The 19255-nt window shown below is 39.9% G+C and overlaps 1 protein-coding gene across 2 annotated transcripts in view; it reads left to right on the plus strand.

Moving 5' to 3' along the window:
* Nucleotides 1-19255, plus strand: part of lrrc75a (leucine rich repeat containing 75A) — an 83809-nt gene that overhangs the window by 30764 nt on the left and 33790 nt on the right. For both annotated transcript variants that reach the window (XM_075474074.1, XM_075474073.1), the window contains one exon: nt 15739-15851. In XM_075474074.1, the coding sequence (XP_075330189.1) occupies nt 15739-15851 (113 nt within the window). The remainder of the gene's footprint in view (nt 1-15738; nt 15852-19255) is intronic.

Genomic DNA, 19255 nt, shown 5'->3' on the forward strand with positions numbered 1-19255 from the left:
CGACCGTATCCACAGTGCTGGCCACCATACGAGACATCCCGGTCATAGCATTCAACAGGACTTTCATTTGATCTGCCTGTAAGCAAGTGAGTAAGTAAGTTTAATATACAGCACATTTAAAATCAGCGAGAACTGTCCCAAGTGCTGTACAGTGTCAACAAGACTAAAATTAAACAATCAAATGGTCATGTGCAAGTAGAAAAAAACACACAAACCTGTAGACCCGCAGAGAGTTGCTGGGGAGTTGAAAGCAAGTCGTCTTTCAGCCATTGTATTCCGCAAACCAGGGCAGTTTTCACAGCACTGGACCTCAGCGATTTCTGTCTGCCTTTCTGCCGCCAGATCTGCTCCTTAAACTTTTTGTTTACACTGCACGACACAATGTTTCTCATACGTGATTGAACGAGAGCTTATGCGAGCCGTTAAGCTCCACCAATCATATGCGTACACGTCATTACACGGAATACTCGCGAGACAACCTCCCGTCCTTTTGCTATTTAATGTTGTCTGACCACAGCTGGCAATTTGCACTGTTTTGACACAAAAATGGACTCTGCAAGGACAAAGAAAAGACCTCGGCGATATTGTGACCATTGTGACACCGAATTAAGCCATACACAATAAAACACTGAGCGCACTACTGCACATTATGTATACAGGCCAGATTTCTATATTTTTATTTCTATATTTCTATTTTATTTAAGAAACCTTTTAGAATATTGCTGTTGCATGCTTATTTTATCTTTATCTTATCTTTATTATTATACATTTGGACATCCAGTGCGGGCAACAAAGAAAAGAATTTCATTGTTCAGGGAAACACGTTTCTAACTGCACACATGACAATAAACCTTTGAATCCTTGAATCTTGCCCACAAAAAGCGGTATTACAAAAGAGGTGTTTGGGAGAAAAAAAAACAGATATGCATCACCTGTCACCAGCAGACAGCGTGCACCTCTTCTTTTTCAAGACAACACAGCAACAAACTTGGCTGGAGTTGGAGGTGATAGTGATGAACGTGTAGAAACAGGCCTGCCCACCCCCCACCTCACCTCACCCCACCCCACTTGAAAATGACTGTGGCAGCTCCTGACCTGATCACTGGCATTTACATATTAAAGGCTCTCCTAAGTAGGGGAGGGGAGGGGGGCATGGGGGAGCAGTTGCCAGGTCAATTTGCGACAACTTGGGCCAAGTTTTCACTTTTACCACCGCAAATGCAGGGGCTTAACATATGCGGACATGTAAGGGGCCACATACATCCACAAATCCCTCTTTTCATGCAGTGGTCGTGAGGAGGTTTTCAGACAATATGATAAAAAATGCTCCAGAAAACATCTCATACCCCACCTTTAATTTTACATGGAAGATTATTAGATAGTTACAGCTGTAGTTCATGCTCGCGTAAATTAATGTAATACAATCAAAAAAAGTTACTGTTAAAATTTTTTGTCAGTTTTGTGGAAAGATTTCAGTTACATGTTTTCAATCAAAAACATCACCATCACCTTGCATTTGGTGTGTATTGAACTGAGCTGAATACTATTTAATTAATTCAAAGAGGGAAATTATTTACTTCAAAAGTATCTGATTTGATTGAATGAATGATGATTTAACGTATCCTGCTGGTGTTTTGTTTTTTTTGCCACCCCTAGCTGTGAATATCTGGCACATCATTATGAGGCACCACAGCATTCATGTAGTGCTTGAGATGCATCAGCAGCTGTCCCCCTTCACCCTAATGAGTCGTCAGTAAAGCAAACGTCATGTAGTGAGTGGTGTCAGAACGTTCTGAGGGTACAGAAATATGTGAAATATCCATTCCTGCAGACATCCCACACCTTTGCTAAACACACACTTTTTCTTATACATTGATGTCATACAGCAGTAGCAAAGCAGCCTTTATAAAGAAAGTCCAATGTCTATCCATCCTGCAGCATGACTTCAGTGTAGAAGGATAGCTCCTGTGTCTCGAGTGCAACTCAGATCATATGTCATCTAAATAATTTAACTTAATTATTAAAATTATCGGGTACAATTGCTTTCATTTAAACATATGAAAGGATAGAAAGTGTAATGGAAATTATCATGAATTGAACCAGTAAATTGCAGTAAGTATACATCCTGCATTGCTGTGGTCATTAAGTTCAGAGTGTGGGCCTGATTTGCTAATCTAAGTCACTATAAAACTGTAGATACTGTTAACCAATCTGTTGCTTAGGTTCATTGTGCTATTACTGTTACTAGTGCATTGCCTCAGTTCTGTAATCATTACCTATTGGGTTTTACTAATTTTTACTCATTTGTGCCAATGACTAATCTTTTTTTATTTTTAATACCTCAAATTATGAATCCATTGGAAATCAAAAGCAACCATTTCCCTACCTCTTTATAAATAACCAATTTGTTCCATAAGAATTGTATGGAGACTTGATACATTGATATTCTCCCCTTTAACCATTAAAAGCAATCAAATGTTGTTTTTTGTTTTATTATTTTTTTTAAAGAAACCTGACAGTGAAATGCCCTGTAGATGTTGCACTGAGTATCCAAACTCAAGCCTGTTCCTCTGTATTAAAGCTGTATTAAAAATGTGGTTTCACAATTGTTTCCAAATAAAAACCACATTCTATCTTCTTTTTTTTTTAAACAACAGAATTTTTGTGGCTTGGATAGAAATGCCACAATGATCAAGCTTTCACATCAAGCATAGCAAGTTACACAATTGTCCAATGTGAGAGGCAACAAACAAATATCTGCCCACTCATTCATATATCCACATAAAACATACAATGATTTCCAAGCTGTTCACATCTTTATTTACATCTCAGTCTCTCACATCTTCACACATCACAACAATTAATTTTCTACATGATAATAAAGAGCATTAAAAGATTGGAGATACTGTCCGTTGAAGACAAGAAACTGTATTGAAGCACTTTTTAAAACCAGGAACAGGCAAAAATGACAACTGGATGTTTTGATTATTTAGGTACATCCAAAATGACTAGTCCAAGAAAATTTCCAAAAAGAAGTACTAACAGGTCAACACATTTAGTTCAGAGAGCAAATAAGCTTTTATATCAATTGTGCTCTGCTGACAGAGTGATTTGCAATGATTCACTACTCAACTTATCTGTAAGTCTGTCTTTACTTTCCTGTTCTTGTTCTCTTTGAATTCTAAAACTTCTAATATTGACGTTCTAATTCAGTAGCAGAGATGGGTGCAGAGAGATTTATTTACTGGAGTTCTCAAAGCTTTGGACAGAGATTACATAATGCAATTTAATTAAAAATGAACCACACCCTTGCTCATCAACTAACTATGTTTGTGTAAGTGTGTAATAAGTGATACAAGTTATTAATTTCTCATAGTTCCCAACACCGCTTTGTCAAACAGACAGGATACAGAGAGCACACACACTACATTTAATCTTTTCCATCACTGCATCTGTACTGAAGCTCGTTTATCTTTCACATCAGACACTGCCCTGTCATTGTTTCAAGAGTATAATGCATGTCGTCGGCAGAGGTGGAAAGAGTACTGAAAAATTGTAATTAAGTAAAAGTATCTTTACTTTGCCTAAATTCTACTCAGAGTAAAAGTAAAATTACCCATCTCAAAATTTACTTGAGTAAAGGACAAAATTACTTCATTTAAAATGTAATTTGAGTAAAAGTTACTTAATTACTTTCAGTTTCTTAATGCAAAAAAGGATGAGTCATGAATCAAATTCAGTACAAGTTGTTTTAATCGATTTTGAGGTGTATTAAAGAAGTAAGTTTGAAGTCGATGTTCTGAAAGCCGAAAGCTCTGTTTTGGCTGGCAGGCACATCTTGCACTGCATAATCACAGTATTGCCTTTCGTGCGTTTGAAAACGAATATTTTTTCTAAATTTGGCCACGGGTTTTTCTGCCTTTCGTCTCCTCCAGAATGTGTATCCTCTTCGTCTTCGGACCTTTCCTCCTCCAAAGTCTCCACGTCTAGGTTAGCAACAGCCATCTTCCAAAGCGCATGTAGCCTACTAGATCCACCACACCAGATTATTTAACAATGGAAAGGGCGCGCGCAAGGCAAGGCCACGCAATTGACTTTCAGTTCCGGGACAGCTGTTTAAATTTCCGCCCGCATTTCATTTTTCACCATCAATATTTGTTTTACTCAGTAACGTGAGGGGTTTCAAATGTAGCAAAGTAAAAGTACTTGGGTCAAAATGTACTCGAGTAAAAGTAAAAATTACACATTTCAAAAACTACTCAGAAAATGACAAATTACTCATAAAAAGGACTCAATTACAGTAACGTGAGTAAATGTAATTTGTTACTTTCCACCCCTGGTCGTCGGGACAGGAGACAGAAATAATTGTTTCTCTGTGGTGGGAATCCATCCAGATACACTATAATGCCAAAAGTATTCGTTCATCTGCCTTTACACACATATGAATTTAAGTGACATCCCATTCTTAATCTATAGGGTTAAATATGACATAGGCCCACCCTTTGCAGCAATAACAGCTTCAACTCTCCTGGGCAAGCTTTCCTCAAGGTTTAGGAGTGTGTTTGTGGGAATTTTTGAGCATTCTTTCAGAAGCGCATTTGTGAGGTCAGACACTGATGTTGGACGAGAAGGCCAACATCAGTCTCCACTCTAATTCATCCCAAAGGTGTTCTATCGAGTTGAGGCTAGGACTCTGTATAGGCCAGTCAAGTTCTTCCACACCAAACTCGCTCATCCATAGCCGCTTTCGGACAGAGCCGTTCTAACGGTGCGTTCAGACCGGACGCAGTGCGAATTTTCGCGTCACGTTAAGCTCAATTTATGGTCGGTGACGCAAGACGCGACGCAAGACGCGACGCAAGACGCGACGCAAGACGCGACGCAAGACGCGACACAAGCCCTTGCTTGCGTGTGTCACCTCAATTTTCTAAACTTCACGCAAGACGCGAGCGCAAGCCACTATCTACATCACATCCGGCGGCGTGTTCATCATCCGGTTTCATCACCTAATAAAAGACCGCTGTTTTCAAACGCCAAGGTAGAAAGCGAAGAAGAAGCATGAATTTCCTGTCCTGGCAGGCGTTCACCGCCTGTCCTGGCGGTGAATTTCCTTTCATCGTAGTAGGCTTCTCTAAGGTCGTCATTGAAAAAACCCGCTGCTCCACCTACTGTCCTGGCGGTGAATCGCCATGCAGCACACGCAACCGCCGACAAAGCAAAATGAAGCATAAACGTTTCGAGCCGTTAACGCAAGCGCAAGACGCAAGCACAAGGGCAGTTAAAAGAGGTATAAATCAGGCTTTACTCGCGCGAGTTTTGCGTTATTCGCGCGAGTAAACATCATTCTCTTATCAACCATGGCTGATATAAGTACCATCTCGTCCTTGTACCTGCTGTGGCAGTCCGAGATTCGTCGGAAACGCACACGCCGTCGTGTCTGGGTCAGTGACATCATCCGGAGGTGCACTCAGCTCTAAGAATTTCACCGCCTTCTCCAGGAGTTGCGTCTGGATGCGCCTGGAGGAACTGACACTAACTACAGGCGCTCCATTTCAGCTGCGGAGCGCCTGTAGTTGGTGTCCTGCCGAGAGATCACGGCACCGATCCTCCCGAGCAGGTCATCAAACTGAGTCCTGGTGAGCCTAAAATACCGCTGGAAGCGGCCGTCATCCAGACGCAACTCCTGGAGAAGGCGGTGAAATTCTCCGAGCTGAGTGCACCTCCGGATGATGTCACTGACCCAGACACGACTCCATTTCAGCTGCGGAGCGCCTGTCCATCTGTCTCCGGTGAGTGGCAGATAAATCAATTAAAAAGATCCCGGGACGCATGACGTCACTGTCGTCCAGAATCTCAACGCTGATAGGCTGTCGTGACGCGAATATTTCGCCAAAGTTGGATTTTCTGAACTCGCGCGAATTCGCGTCTTGTCATTCGCGCGGTGGTATTCGCTTAATTCGCGTCATTCGCGCCGCTGGCTCGAATTCGCGTCTATTCTCGTCTTTGCATTGACTTTGTATGTAATCGCGTCACGCGAAAAATTCGCACCGCGTCCGGTCTGAACGCACTGTAAGAACGGTCCTCCTCGAATTTCGTTCTGATAACTGTCCTTTCCCAGCGGAACTGTTTCAGTCTGCATTCGCACATGAGTCGGGACCAGGTCGGGACTGATGCGGCGCAGCCGTCTGCGACAGTGACGTGTTACTTTAGCGCCACACTCAACAACAAAACAAAACAAAACAAAACCCGCGAAAAGTAAGGAGAGAAGAAAAAAACACCACCAAGAAGCTAATATGGAGAGCTGATGGAGCTTACATCGGGCGTCTAACATCGAGGCTGGAAGAGCACACAGACAGTCAGGATCGAGCGCAGGCGATGCTTCTTTGTTTCATGAAGGAAGAAAGGAGAGCAGAGCGCCGCAGACAAAGGAGACAACGTGTGAGTTTAACTTGTTAAACACGCGCAGGTTGTGTCTGTGTCGTATGAGTAAACATTTCAGCCGTGACAGCATGACATGGGGCGTAGCTACTGACCACCAAACACCTACGTCAGATGTGTTCCTATAGAACCCAGAAAAGACCCAGCCTCGGAGAAGGAGCTAAAATGGTTATAGGAACTGAGGGCGATGGTCCCGAGTTCCTGTATGTCCGAATGCGGGAGAAAACGGCCCTGTGGATTAAAAGGTTATAGGAACTGCCAAAGGTTCCTACAGTCCGAATGCGGCTCATGTCTCTATGGTCCGTGCTTTATGCACTGGTGCGCAGTCAAGTTGGAATAGGAAGGGGTCATCCCCAAACGGTTTCCACAAAGTTGGGAGCATGAAATTGTTCAAAATCTCTTGGTATACTGAAGCATTCAGAGTTCCTTTCACTGGAACTAAGGGGCCAAGCCCAGCTCCTGAAAAACAACCCCACACCATAATCCCCCCTCCACTAATCTTTACACTTGGTACAATGCAAATGCAGTCAGACAAGTACCATTCTCCTGGCAACTGTCAAACCCAGACCCAGACTTGTCCATCAGATTGCCAGAAGGTGAAGCGTGATTTGTCACCCCAGAGAACACGTCTCCACTGCTCTAGAGTCCAGTGGCAGCGTGCTTTACACCACTGCATCTGACACTTTGCATTGCACATAGTGATGTATGGCTTGGATGCAGCTGCTCGGCCATGGAAACCCATTCCATGAAGCTCTCTATGCACTGTTCTTAAGCTAATCTGAAGGCCACATGAAGTTTGGAGGTCTGTAGCAATTGACTCTGCACACTATGCGCTGACCCTGCTCTGTCATTTCACGTGGCCTGCCAATTTGTGGCTGAGTTGCTATCGTTCCCAATCACTTCCACTTTGTTATAATACCACTGACAGTTGCCTGTGGAATATTTAGAAGAGAGGAAATTTCACGACTGGACTTGTTGCACAGGTGGCATCCTATCATGGTACCACGCTTGAATTCACTGAGGTCCTGAAAGCGACCCTTTCTTTCGCAAATGTTTGTAGAAGCAGTCTGCATGCCTAGGGTGCTTGAATTTATACACCTGTGGCCATGGAAGGGACACCTGAATTTAATTATTTGGATGGGTGAGTGAACATTTTTGGCAATATAGTGTATGTCATTTTGGACCAAAACTAACATTCTTTAACATAACTTTGATATTATCTTGCCCAAAAAAATTGATACATTTAGTGTTCTCCCATATTTAACTTTTGTTTAGCATTGATAGTGATTAGTTGTTTCTCCACTTATTCTAATGACTTTTCAATGGGGTATAAGTCACTTTCTTATAGGATTTACACATGCTATTACTCAGCTTTCATTATATCAGCTTTCATCCATCCATTTATTTTCCAAGCACTTGGTCCATTTCAGAGTTTCAGTAGCAACAGGGAAATGGAGAATACTGTGTCTCTGCCTCCAGCAACTTTTTACAGCTCCAAATATAATCCCTCCAACAGTGTCTCTGTATTTGTGATCTAGTTATTTTGGTCACTCCACAAAGTTCATGGACACATGTAGGACTAGGGACTTAGACCAACTAGTAAATCAAAGACTCTACCTCATGCCATTTACCAATAAGGTCAAGGAAAAAAGCTCAGGAAAAGACAATCGGAGATACATTTTTTGATAAAAACAGGACCCTTAGGTCCCACAGCAGTTGATCTTTCATCGAACATTATAAAAAGTGTTTTTTCTGTCTTTTTTCCCAAGCAGTTTTGTTGGATAACTCTTAATGCTTTGATACACACCACTGATGTAAAACCAAAATGCCCAACTACCAGTGAGCAGGAACTCAAGGCATAGAGTTGTTTTGTGTCTTTGGGATCCTGTAAACATAGTTCACAACAAAAGTCTCTGCTCTGTAAAATATTTGTGACACCAGTACTTCTGAGGCTACGGCTACACGAAAACGAAACAAGGTTTTTTTTTGAAAACGGGTACGAAAATTCTTGCGACCACACGGCAACGCGCTGCTGTAAAGACTCAGGTCCAGACGAAAACGGATGAAAACGATGAAACGATGCAGTACACACGCCACTGTGTCACGCCACGCTGTGAGACAATAGAGAAGTGTTAAAATTGGCTCACAGCGTCAACGTTTGACTGACGCAAAAACGTTTTAGCTGTAACAATGGAAACGAAACGAGGCCGTTTTCAAACTTTCCCACTCTGGAACCCGTTCTCAAAAACTATCGTTTTGGGGTAGTGGGAACGCCGGCTCCGTGTGGCCGCGACAGCGAAACGATAAGAAAAAGTATCGTTTACAGTGAAAAACGTTTTCGTGTAGCCGCAGCCTCAATCTCATGTCTAAGTATCATCATGGTCTTTGTGTTGTTGCTTCAATTTTCTCTTTAAAATACCCCAAAGGAATAGAAATACGTAGTTTTGGTACTGTGGGAATGTCCCTCTGCCACGTTTTTTTCGTCCAAGGGACTAAATCACTTGAATGCATAATCCGTCTGAAATTCAATAACATATCTGCACTAAAAGAGTTGTACCCAACCTGTTTTTTCAAGGAGGACTTGTTGTCATTCTAAGAACATGTTGTGTAGTTTGTGGTGATTGGGAAGGTATGACAGTAGCTGTAAAAAAAAAGGACTACTACCACATGGTCAGTTAGCATGTTTATATACTGTATATTGCATTAGAAGAGCTATTTCTCAACACTGTAGCTATACTGTCATCGAATATATAAACATTGTGTGTTCTCTGTATGTGAATAAACATGAAACTCAACAATATCACTGAATCAGTGGAAAGTGGTGCGAGATGGCAACTTACATATTACATCTTTCAGTGAATGTGACACAAGCCTATGTTGTATTCAAATCAATACAGCATAAAATGCTGCGTTCAGTATCATTACAGCACAAGTACCATATGAAATATAAAGCTTGATTCAAGTTATTTTTCCTTCTTTTTTTTTTTCTTTTCTCTTTTGACTACTTGGTGGTAGGGAACCCCTGCAATAAAAGAATCATCACTAAAAAAGTAGACTTAGAATGCAGGAGTGGTTTTGAGATGATTTTAAGTTACCACTTGTCCTATAAAGGATTTTACTTTTGATATGCAGACACTGATGAGTCACAAAGATTATCAGATGGTCTATAGTACATAATATAATTGTGTGAACAATAAAAACAGATTAATATATCTAAACTTGCCACCACAGACACAGTGCTTAGATAGCTTTGGAAAAGGTAGTATGATTCCTGTGTGTGTTTGCATGTGTGCCACAAAGCATTCTTATATATGTGCATGTGCATTCTGTTTGGTGCCTTCTGGGAGTTAAACATATAGCATCCTGCCCCTACCCAAAGGAATGTTGTGGGATAAAAGTTAGGCAACCTTTTCTCCTTCAGAAGCACTGATATAATGTTGACCGTGTGCTTTGGGTAGTTATCTTTTGGCAGTTGATATCCTCCTGGAAGATCACACTGCCACCTTCCTGGTTCACTACTTTATTAATGATTCACATTATGAAATCTCCTTCACAGTGTCTTATTTTTGTCAGAACATTAGAATGATCTTCCTTGATATTCTTGGGGCATCTACCGGTATTTTTTTCAGAGCTTTCGCATCATTTAAGGATGATGGACACCGCAATTCTCACCCATTCATCCCTTGTCTTCTGTTTATCTGAGATTGGGTTGCAGCGGCAACAGTTGCAAAAGGGAAATGCAGACATCCCTCTCCCCAGCAACACTCTTGTGTTATCACACTAGTGGTCAGCAATAACCTTGTTTCGAGGAAATAAGACGAAATACGGATTTTACTATAAAATAAATTCCTTCACTCAAACCAAGTTAAAACTGCTTTGTCCTTCATATCTATCCATATTTAGGCAGGTTTCAACCATAAACGTCTTTAAATGAACTTGTAAAGAAACACAAAGAAATACGGATTTTGCTATAAAATAAAACTCTTGTCACTATTGTTTTCCTTGCCTTTTGCCTTTTAGCAATCATAGGCGTATTCACTTTTACTGCATTGCATTTCTGCTTTGGGCTTATATATTTGTTAATGAAATCTTGTTTGTTCACACGAGAAAATACTCGTATTAATTTAAAAATAATCCTGTAATCAAAAGGTGATGCGTTTTTTAATAATTTGATATTGAAGGTCTGTTGCATGGAAATGCACTGACAAAATAATCATCAAAACAGCTCAACTAGACTTCATAGATGAACAAGACGCAGCAGAAACAACTGATATTCTTGCTGCATCTTTGTCAGGGCTCTGACCTCATCCATTCTAATTGATAGTCATTTTGTATTTCTCATGATGATCAAGGGAAGATTTGGTTTAAGCATCCTTCTCCTTGCTATTTTCTTTTTGCTCTGCCACTCATCGAGGGGTCTTATACCAGGGATTACTTGGGCTTTAATAACAAATTTCCTGTTGTCATGGTTATACATCCTAACAAATGTTAAAAGGTGCCAGAGTTTAACATCAGATATCATTCCAGCAACACAGCATCCAAACCAGCAAGGAAAAAAATGTAAAAAATAAAGCGTTTCTCAGAAAAAAGGTAAGTAGAAAATCTCCTCCAGTGTGCTGTACCATTTTACACTCAACAACATAGTTTTTGACTCCCTGATGTGTCATCCTCCAACACACCATAACTGCATGTGTATGTAAGGCTTCCGTCGATATTGAAACACATTAATTCAGGTGATGAGTCAAGTTTGCAGATCCCCTGGTTCAGAGTCAAAAACAGATGGTGAGGGGGGAAAAGTTGTATCACTAAAGGCATTCAGTATTTCCTCAACTGTGAGGTGGCTGGATGTGTTCTCTGTTACTCAGTGCTCAGGGGCACATGTTGGACTGTAAAGCAGAAAAACAATTTTCTAGTAGACAGCATTTGTAAAAGTCAAATAATTTCTTCCAGCAGGGAAGCCTAGAGAAGTTATTGCTTTGTCCTGGCTATAAATTAAGCAATTATGAATACCCTGGAGAAAGAAATTTCAAGGACAAATTATATTTTTAATTTAAATTCATACTGCAGTGAGAACTCTGTTTGCTATGGTTGAAAAACTCACAAATCCTCCTAAACAGTCAAACCAAGACCTCCTCTCCACTGAGAAATGCAACAAATTTGCCAACTTTTTTAGCCAAAAAATCAAAACGATTAGACAAAACATTCACGCAACACAGACAAACAAGAAAACTAATCTGTGTCTAAAACCTAGAAATAACTCTGACGTTATGTCACAATTAAATATTGCAGATTTAAAAATCCTAGAGGAAACAGTTGGGCATCTGAAATCAACAACTTGTTCTCTGGACATAATACCATCCGACTTTTTAAAAACTGTTTTTACCTCAGTAGAAAGTGATCTCCTACGAATAGTTAACAGCTCACTGGCATCAGGCATTTTTCCCAAGTCACTAAAGACAGCTGGCATTAAGCCACTCCTAAAGAAGAGAACTCTAGACGCCTCTATGATGAACAACTACAGACCTGTCTCTCTTTTATATCTAAGATTATTGAGAAAGTTGTATTTAACCAGCTCAACGACTTTCTGAATGAAAATGGAAGTCTTGATAACTTTCAATCAGGCTTCAGACGTCATCACAGCACTGAAACAGCTCTGGTCAAAGTGTTAAACGACATTAGGTTGAATACTGATTCTGGTAATGTTTCAGTCCTGGTTCTGTTGGACCTCAGCGCTGCGTTTGATACTGTAGATCACAGAATCCTGTTGCACAGGCTGGAAAACTGGGTTGGACTTTCTGGAGCGGTCCTTAATTGGTTCAGGTCCTACTTAGAAGGCCGGAGTTATTTTGTTACAATTGGCAGCTATGAATCTGAGCGAGTGGCCATGACTTGTGGAATCCCCCAGGGGTCAATTCTTGGACCTCTTCTGTTTAACTTGTATATGCTCCCTTTGGGTCAGATATTGCAGAATTTTAACATCAATTATCACAGTTATGCAGACGATACACAACTTTATGTGTCTCTGTCACCGGACGACTGCAGCCCAGCAGACGTACTGTGTCAGTGTCTGGAGGAAGTAAACACCTGGATGAGAGAGAATTTTCCACAATTAAATGAAGACAAAACTGAGATCATTCTGTTTGGTAGCAAAGAGAAGAGGGTCAGCGTTAGTAAATATCTTGAGACTCGGGACCTTACAATCACTGACCAAGTTCGTAACCTCGGAGTGTTGATAGACTCAGATCTGACTTTCAGCAGCCACATCAAAGTTGTCACCAAGGCATCCAGAACGCTGCTGCTAGAGTTTTAACCTGGACTAAGAGATCTGAACACATCACACCAGTTTTAAAATCTTTACACTGGCTTCCAGTCAGTCACAGAATATATTTTAAAAGCCTGCTGATGGTTTACAAATCCCAGAACGGTTTAGGCCCAAAATACATCTGTGATATTTTCAGAGAATATAAACCCAGCAGAGCTCTTAGATCCAAGGACTCAGGTCAGCTGGTCCAGTCCAGAGTCCAGACTAAACATGGAGAAGCAGCATTTAGCTGTTATGCTGCAAACAAGTGGAACAAACTGCCAGTGGAGATTAAACTTTCACCAAATGTAGATTTTTAAATCCAGGTTAAAGACATTTCTGTTCTCATGTGTCTATGCATGAAATATCTTTTAACTTATCTAGACTGTTGCTTGTTTTTAAATTCATTTAAATTATTTTATTTGTTTCTCTTTATATTCTTTTATGTATTTTTAATGCTTCTTACACTCCCTGCTGAAATTCTTTTATTTCTTTTATTTTATGTAAAGCACTTTGAATTGTTTGTACATGAAATGTGCTATATAAATAAATTTGATTTGATTTGATTTGATTTGAAAGATAAAATTCTCACATCTGAAAATATCTTGTCTCATTACTGTTGTGTACCTGTCCAGTGTGTACCCTGCCTCTTGCCCAATGACAGCCCCCCTCATCACTCCCTCTGCATATATACACCTGGTTCTCAGTTGTTCCTTTGTCCGATCATTTTAATGTTGCACGTTGTTCAGTTTTCCCTTGGATTCTCTGTAGTGTTTTCTTGCCTCAGTTCTGTTAATTAAAACCAACAATACCATCCACCATCGACACTTCGCTCTTTTTTCCATTGTCTGCGCTTGACTCCGCTCCTCCAGTAATCCATAAGTGTGACAGTACTAAACACTGAACCATGTTGTAACTTTTCCATTTGATGTCCCCTTTCACTTTTTGTGTGATTGTCTTAAATTTACATTAATGCTGAATAAATAAAATTTTATACAAAAATAGCATAATAAGTAGGGGTGTGTATCTCTCCCTTAGACCACAATCTTATACATATCTGGATATTTGGGATATGAGATGATTCAAGCATCATCATCTATTGTTATATAGAGTAATTCTATTCTAAATGATAATAGTACATTATTTTAATGTGGCATTGGTAAGCTACCTTCAAATAAATTTACAGTATTTAAAGTCCAGGAAATCAGACATTTTTGGTACTTCATGAATCAGAAAAAATGGATTGGATAGTTCTTAATTGCCCTTGTTAATATAAAACTGGAGGGTTCCTGGTTTGAATCTCAGCTAAGCACGCATGTTCTCACCATGCGTGCTTAGTTTTCTCTCTAGGTACTCAGGCCTCTTTCACAGTCTAAAAACATGCATGTTCGGTTAACTGATGATTCTAATTTGACCTTAGGACAGAGTGTGAGAGTGCATTCTATGTGATGGTCTCTCCTAGTTTAGACATATAGGCACAGCTTGATCTGGACAGTAATCCTACAAAGAGAGTCTGAAGTGGCATCAGTCTGACTCAGCTTGTCCTTTTCTTAGGAAATATGTAGTTCTTAAATCTACAGTGGCTGAGAGAGTACAAAATTTCTGTACTTCAGAAAACACATTGAAATAGACAAAAACAAGTAAATAACCTTGCCGTATAATCGCCAATTTAACATTTAACATTTCATTACGTTACAATAGATAATAAAGAGGGAGAGCAGATAATTCTCCCTCTTTAAGACCCACAATATTAATCTGTAGCTCTAGAAGCTGTAGTGGCAGAAGCCATAAGTTCTTCATTAAGAAGCCAAATAAAAGACAATGCATCATAATCTACAAAAACAAGTTACCTGAAACATGTTAGCATGTTGTATTATCATACTAATACTAATAATTTTGAATTTCCCCCATTGGGGGATAAATAAAGTATTTTTCTATTTGTATTCTATTCTAATAAAAACATCCACCACCCCAGAAATGTGTAAGAAATTTTGGTTTTACTGTCCTTTTGGTTGAGAAGGACGAAAGACACCTCAGCGAACACAGACAGCCAGAGCCACAGAGCAGAGCCAGAGACTTTAGCAGACTTAATTGGCTAAATCTACTCTGAACCTTAGAGCTTAGTGGAAATGCCACAGACCAGGGCTGAAATATATGTCTACCTTCAAGAAAAAAGGCCCCGGGTGGTTAAGTTCAAGGTGGTGTTGGTCGAAATTCAACTATAGCTCATCACATATAGCAAAATTTTAACTCGTCTTTTGGTGTGGTTCACAAGCATGTCTGTTTTTTATATTTGGAATTATACAGCAATCCAACTGGGATTTTTGCTGGTATTACTGGTATTATCAGCACAGTCTTCATTGGTCTTGTCATATACTACACTAAAAGTAGAGCACAAAAGCTGTGGACTACATTGGTCCACATGGACCATCATGCCTGGAGCCAGGACAGAGTATGCTAATGCTAATGTCAGCAACTCGTTATTGCCATTTTCTTATCCGTCAAAAATTCCTGATCACAACAGTCAATGTTATGGAGAGAGTCAGTTACTACATGTTCTCAACCTTAAACAGCAAAAAAAACAACAACGATAAAACTAAATAAAATAAAGGCAGCCTATCCTGCTGGTGTTTGTGTGACATGTAAATGTGAATATCTATCACATATTTATGAAGAGCTACAAGTAGAGCATGAAATACACCAGCAGCTGTCTGCAGTTTGAAGTAGCATCTCACTATAGACACCTGTTAGAATGTATGATTATTGGTGTGTTAATAGAAAGATACTTTGGTTACCCAGCTAACAAACTCAGCATTACAACTGTCAGATGTATGTGGGAAAACCAAATTAGTTCTGTGGAAACATGTGAACATACAACCAGCTGTTCATGTCACTGACACTGTAAATATGAAGGCCACCAGCAGTGTTTTTCTTGTCTCCTTGCAGTCCTCTGTAATTGAACTGATAGATTTATGCCTATGTTTGTGTGTCTCCAACAGGAGGGAGACTCTCTTGGGGCGATGGAGAAGGTTTGTCGACAGCTGACCTACCATCTCAGCCCCCACTCTCAGTGGAGGAGACAGGGCCTGCTAAAGAGGAAACCTCAGGCCTGGTGAGAGGCTGTGTATGTGTGTGTATACGTGTGTGTGTGTGTGTGTGTGTTTGTGAGTGCACGTGAATCTACTGGTGCAGTATGTGTCTCTGGTTTTGTTAACATCTCAGTATGTCACCAAATTGCCATCATCTGCTGCCCCTATGGGCAAAAAAAAAATCTTCAAATGTCTCTGCCTCTTTATTTTTTCCTCACATACTCTGTTGGAGATTAAATCTTTCTCACTTTGCTTGTTTCTTTTTACGTTCATATGGTGCCCCTCTCTATGTCTCTATGCACACATTATTACCTGAATTCATTTTATTTTGTGTAGTTTCACATGGATTTCAGTATGATTCTCAGTCCTAATCAAAAACCCAGTTTAAGTTGTTTTTGATGGGGTTATTTGAATTTCAGTGGTTAGCTATCTCCCCATTCCTCTTCCTCACACCTGCATTATGCAGAAACCTCATTTTTAAATACCGCAGCCATATGAAAGTTGTGAGATCCTGACAGGATTTGATTAATATACATTAGTGTTCCATAATATGCAAATGAGCCAAAGCAAGTTGCTAATCCATTTGCTTCTGTAGCTGAGATCCAATGCCGATCTTACAGAATTGTGTTAAGACTCAAAAAGGTTTTATACTTTTATTCCTGTGTCTGTCTGAATGAATATACTGAATTTAGATCACTAATGTTATAAAGGTTAATCTGACACTGATTTTATTGGTTAAAATTATATGTATATATTACTTGTTGCCAGTGTTGGGTAAGTTACTTTAAAAATGTAATCCGTTACAGTTACAAGTTACCTTGTTTAAAATGTAATTGTAGTGTAACTTTTTGGATTACTTAAAAAAAGTAATGTAACTAATTACTTTTGGATTACTTTTGGATTACTTTTACCTATTTATGGTATAGGATAATCTGTATATTATCTGTATGATTCAATCTTTATTTATCACATTTATTTATACCATGCTATTTTTCTTTTCATTGTACTGCCATAACTACATTATACATTCTCTGCACATACATGCATTTCCCTAGGTAATTGATCTATTCTGCACATATCTATTAACCATCTTTCCTTACACTAGCTGTAAATAACTAGCCTGGCTGACGCGTCCACAATCTCGATGAGATGGTGGTCTGGGAACTAGGTGTGCATTTTCTCGTATTTGAGGCGTGGTTTACGAATGCCTAGAGCCGTTTATTGGGCGCTACGAATGTCTATCAAATGACGTCAGGTTCTTCCCATGCTGCTTTGCACGCGATTCATAGCCAATTGTATCACTTATACCAGATGACGACAGAAATTCGACGAGGAAGAAGAAAAAAAAGGAAAATAAAAGTAAACTTGCGCTCTAAGCTACTTAAATTGACAACAAAGTAGGCCTATATGCTATACTCTGCATTAATTTTTATGTTGTAGAGTCGTGTATTTATTTTAATAATGGAGAAATTGAGTAGCTTTGCTTTGTTGTCTACAGTAGTAGATCAACCCTCATCTTACTTTGAAGCTCCCAGCTCTCTGAAGTGACGTCGACGTAGCTTTAGCAGCAGAGAAGCTATCAGGCTTGTGTTGATAATAATAAACTCCTGAACTATGATCAAACTTCCAAATGCATCGTTTGGTGAGTACAGACCATATTTGTACAACTGTAGAAGTTTGGTGTCATGGCATGTGATTTTAGTGTGGTAATTTTGGAGATATTTCCCAAACTCTAGCAAAAATAAGGGCGGTGGTTTCCAGGCTGACTTTGCAGTGAGAATGAAATCAAGCGCAAAGCAGCATGGGAATTCCCAGGCTAGTAAATAACTGCATTTTATCTCTAAATACTGCATGCTATACAATCTACACGCGTTATACTTGATAAGATGCCAAACTGCATTTCATTAATACATGTGGAATGACAATGAAGTGCTCTACTTTAGTAATAAATAAGCAAAGTAAGACTTTTACATCACATTTTATTTTTCTTTGCACACCCTTGCTTGTGTGTGTGCGCCAGTACTTCCGGTGAAAACTTCCGGTGATTTGACAGCTAGCGCGTCAGGTTAGGGCCAGTGGCCGTAAACAAAGGTTAACTTATAGCCGAGAAGAAAGATGATAATATAACGTAGCTAAATAGACTAGCTTTCTTCAGTAGCTTTGATGCTTAATGCTTACCGATTTAGCAAGCCTAGCAGCCTCGTTGCTAATGCTAGCCGCCGTAACGTTACCAACCATACCCGACGTCAAGGAGTTGGCTGAGCAGGGGCAAGAGTATGGGGCTGGCAGAGTTAACTTCATAATGGGTGAGTGCAGGTTTCATTCACTTGTTTTCATTCTTTCACAGGATTGATTCACTTCATTGGTTTATCCGATTGCTGGCCGCCGAGCCATTATGTGTCTGGGTTTGTGTAGGTTACTGATCATGGTTGTTAGCAGGCGATAGTCAGGTTGTGCGAGTGAGTGTGTATTTTTTCTATGGGTACATGCCATTGACTGAGCGGTCTGTGCTCCTTTTTGTTATTTTTATTTAATTAGATTGGAGATACTAATTAATACTGAGGGGGGGCTGGTCCCGGGGAAAATTGCCAGGGCCGATTTTTTTCCCCAGTCCGACCCTGCCGCTCTCTACTTCTGTCAATGCAACCTCGCACAAATTGTAATCCTGTTAAGTAACCCCCATTCTCACTGAATGTAACTGTAATCTGAGTACATCGTTTTTGCTTGTACTGTAACGGATTACAGTTACTTTTATTTTGTATCCTTTTACCGTAACGCCGTTACATGTAATCCGTTACTCCCCAACCCTGCTTGTTGCCAAGTATTTACTTTGGACTTAATTTGAATTTAAAATTCAATTTTAAATTCAATTTATTTATATAGCGCCAAATTACAACAAATGAATACAAAGATACAATCCAATTCAAGACAATTAGAATCCAATACATTGTAACACAATCATAATCCAATCAAATCTAATTCATAAAATTCCAACTTAGTCCAATTCATACAAAGCCAATTTGAAGAAGAAAACTAACAAACTAACTTTTCTTCGATCCAATCCCCTGATCTCAACATGCATGAGGCAATTGTGCACGAGGCAAAAGAAAAAAACTCCCTTTTTACAGGAAGAAACCAGATTCAGAAAGGATCCCCATCCGCCTCGACCAGCTGGGGTTTGAAAGGACAGGAAAGAGAAACTAACACTATAACACCAGACCAGGGATATCTGCTGAGAAAAGAGAAACACAAGTTAATGACAACAATAATGTCATATGTACATGGACAGTAAAGAGAACAGAGTAGGAGAGGTGCGTCATGGGAGGTCCCCCAGCAGTCTAGGCCTATAGCTGCATAACTATGGGATGTTTCAGGATCACCTGAGCCATCCCTAACTATAAGATTTATCAAAAAGGAAAGTTTTAAG

The sequence above is a fragment of the Odontesthes bonariensis genome, chromosome 9 (assembly GCF_027942865.1).
Source record: "Odontesthes bonariensis isolate fOdoBon6 chromosome 9, fOdoBon6.hap1, whole genome shotgun sequence".
Lineage (NCBI taxonomy): Eukaryota > Metazoa > Chordata > Actinopteri > Atheriniformes > Atherinopsidae > Odontesthes > Odontesthes bonariensis.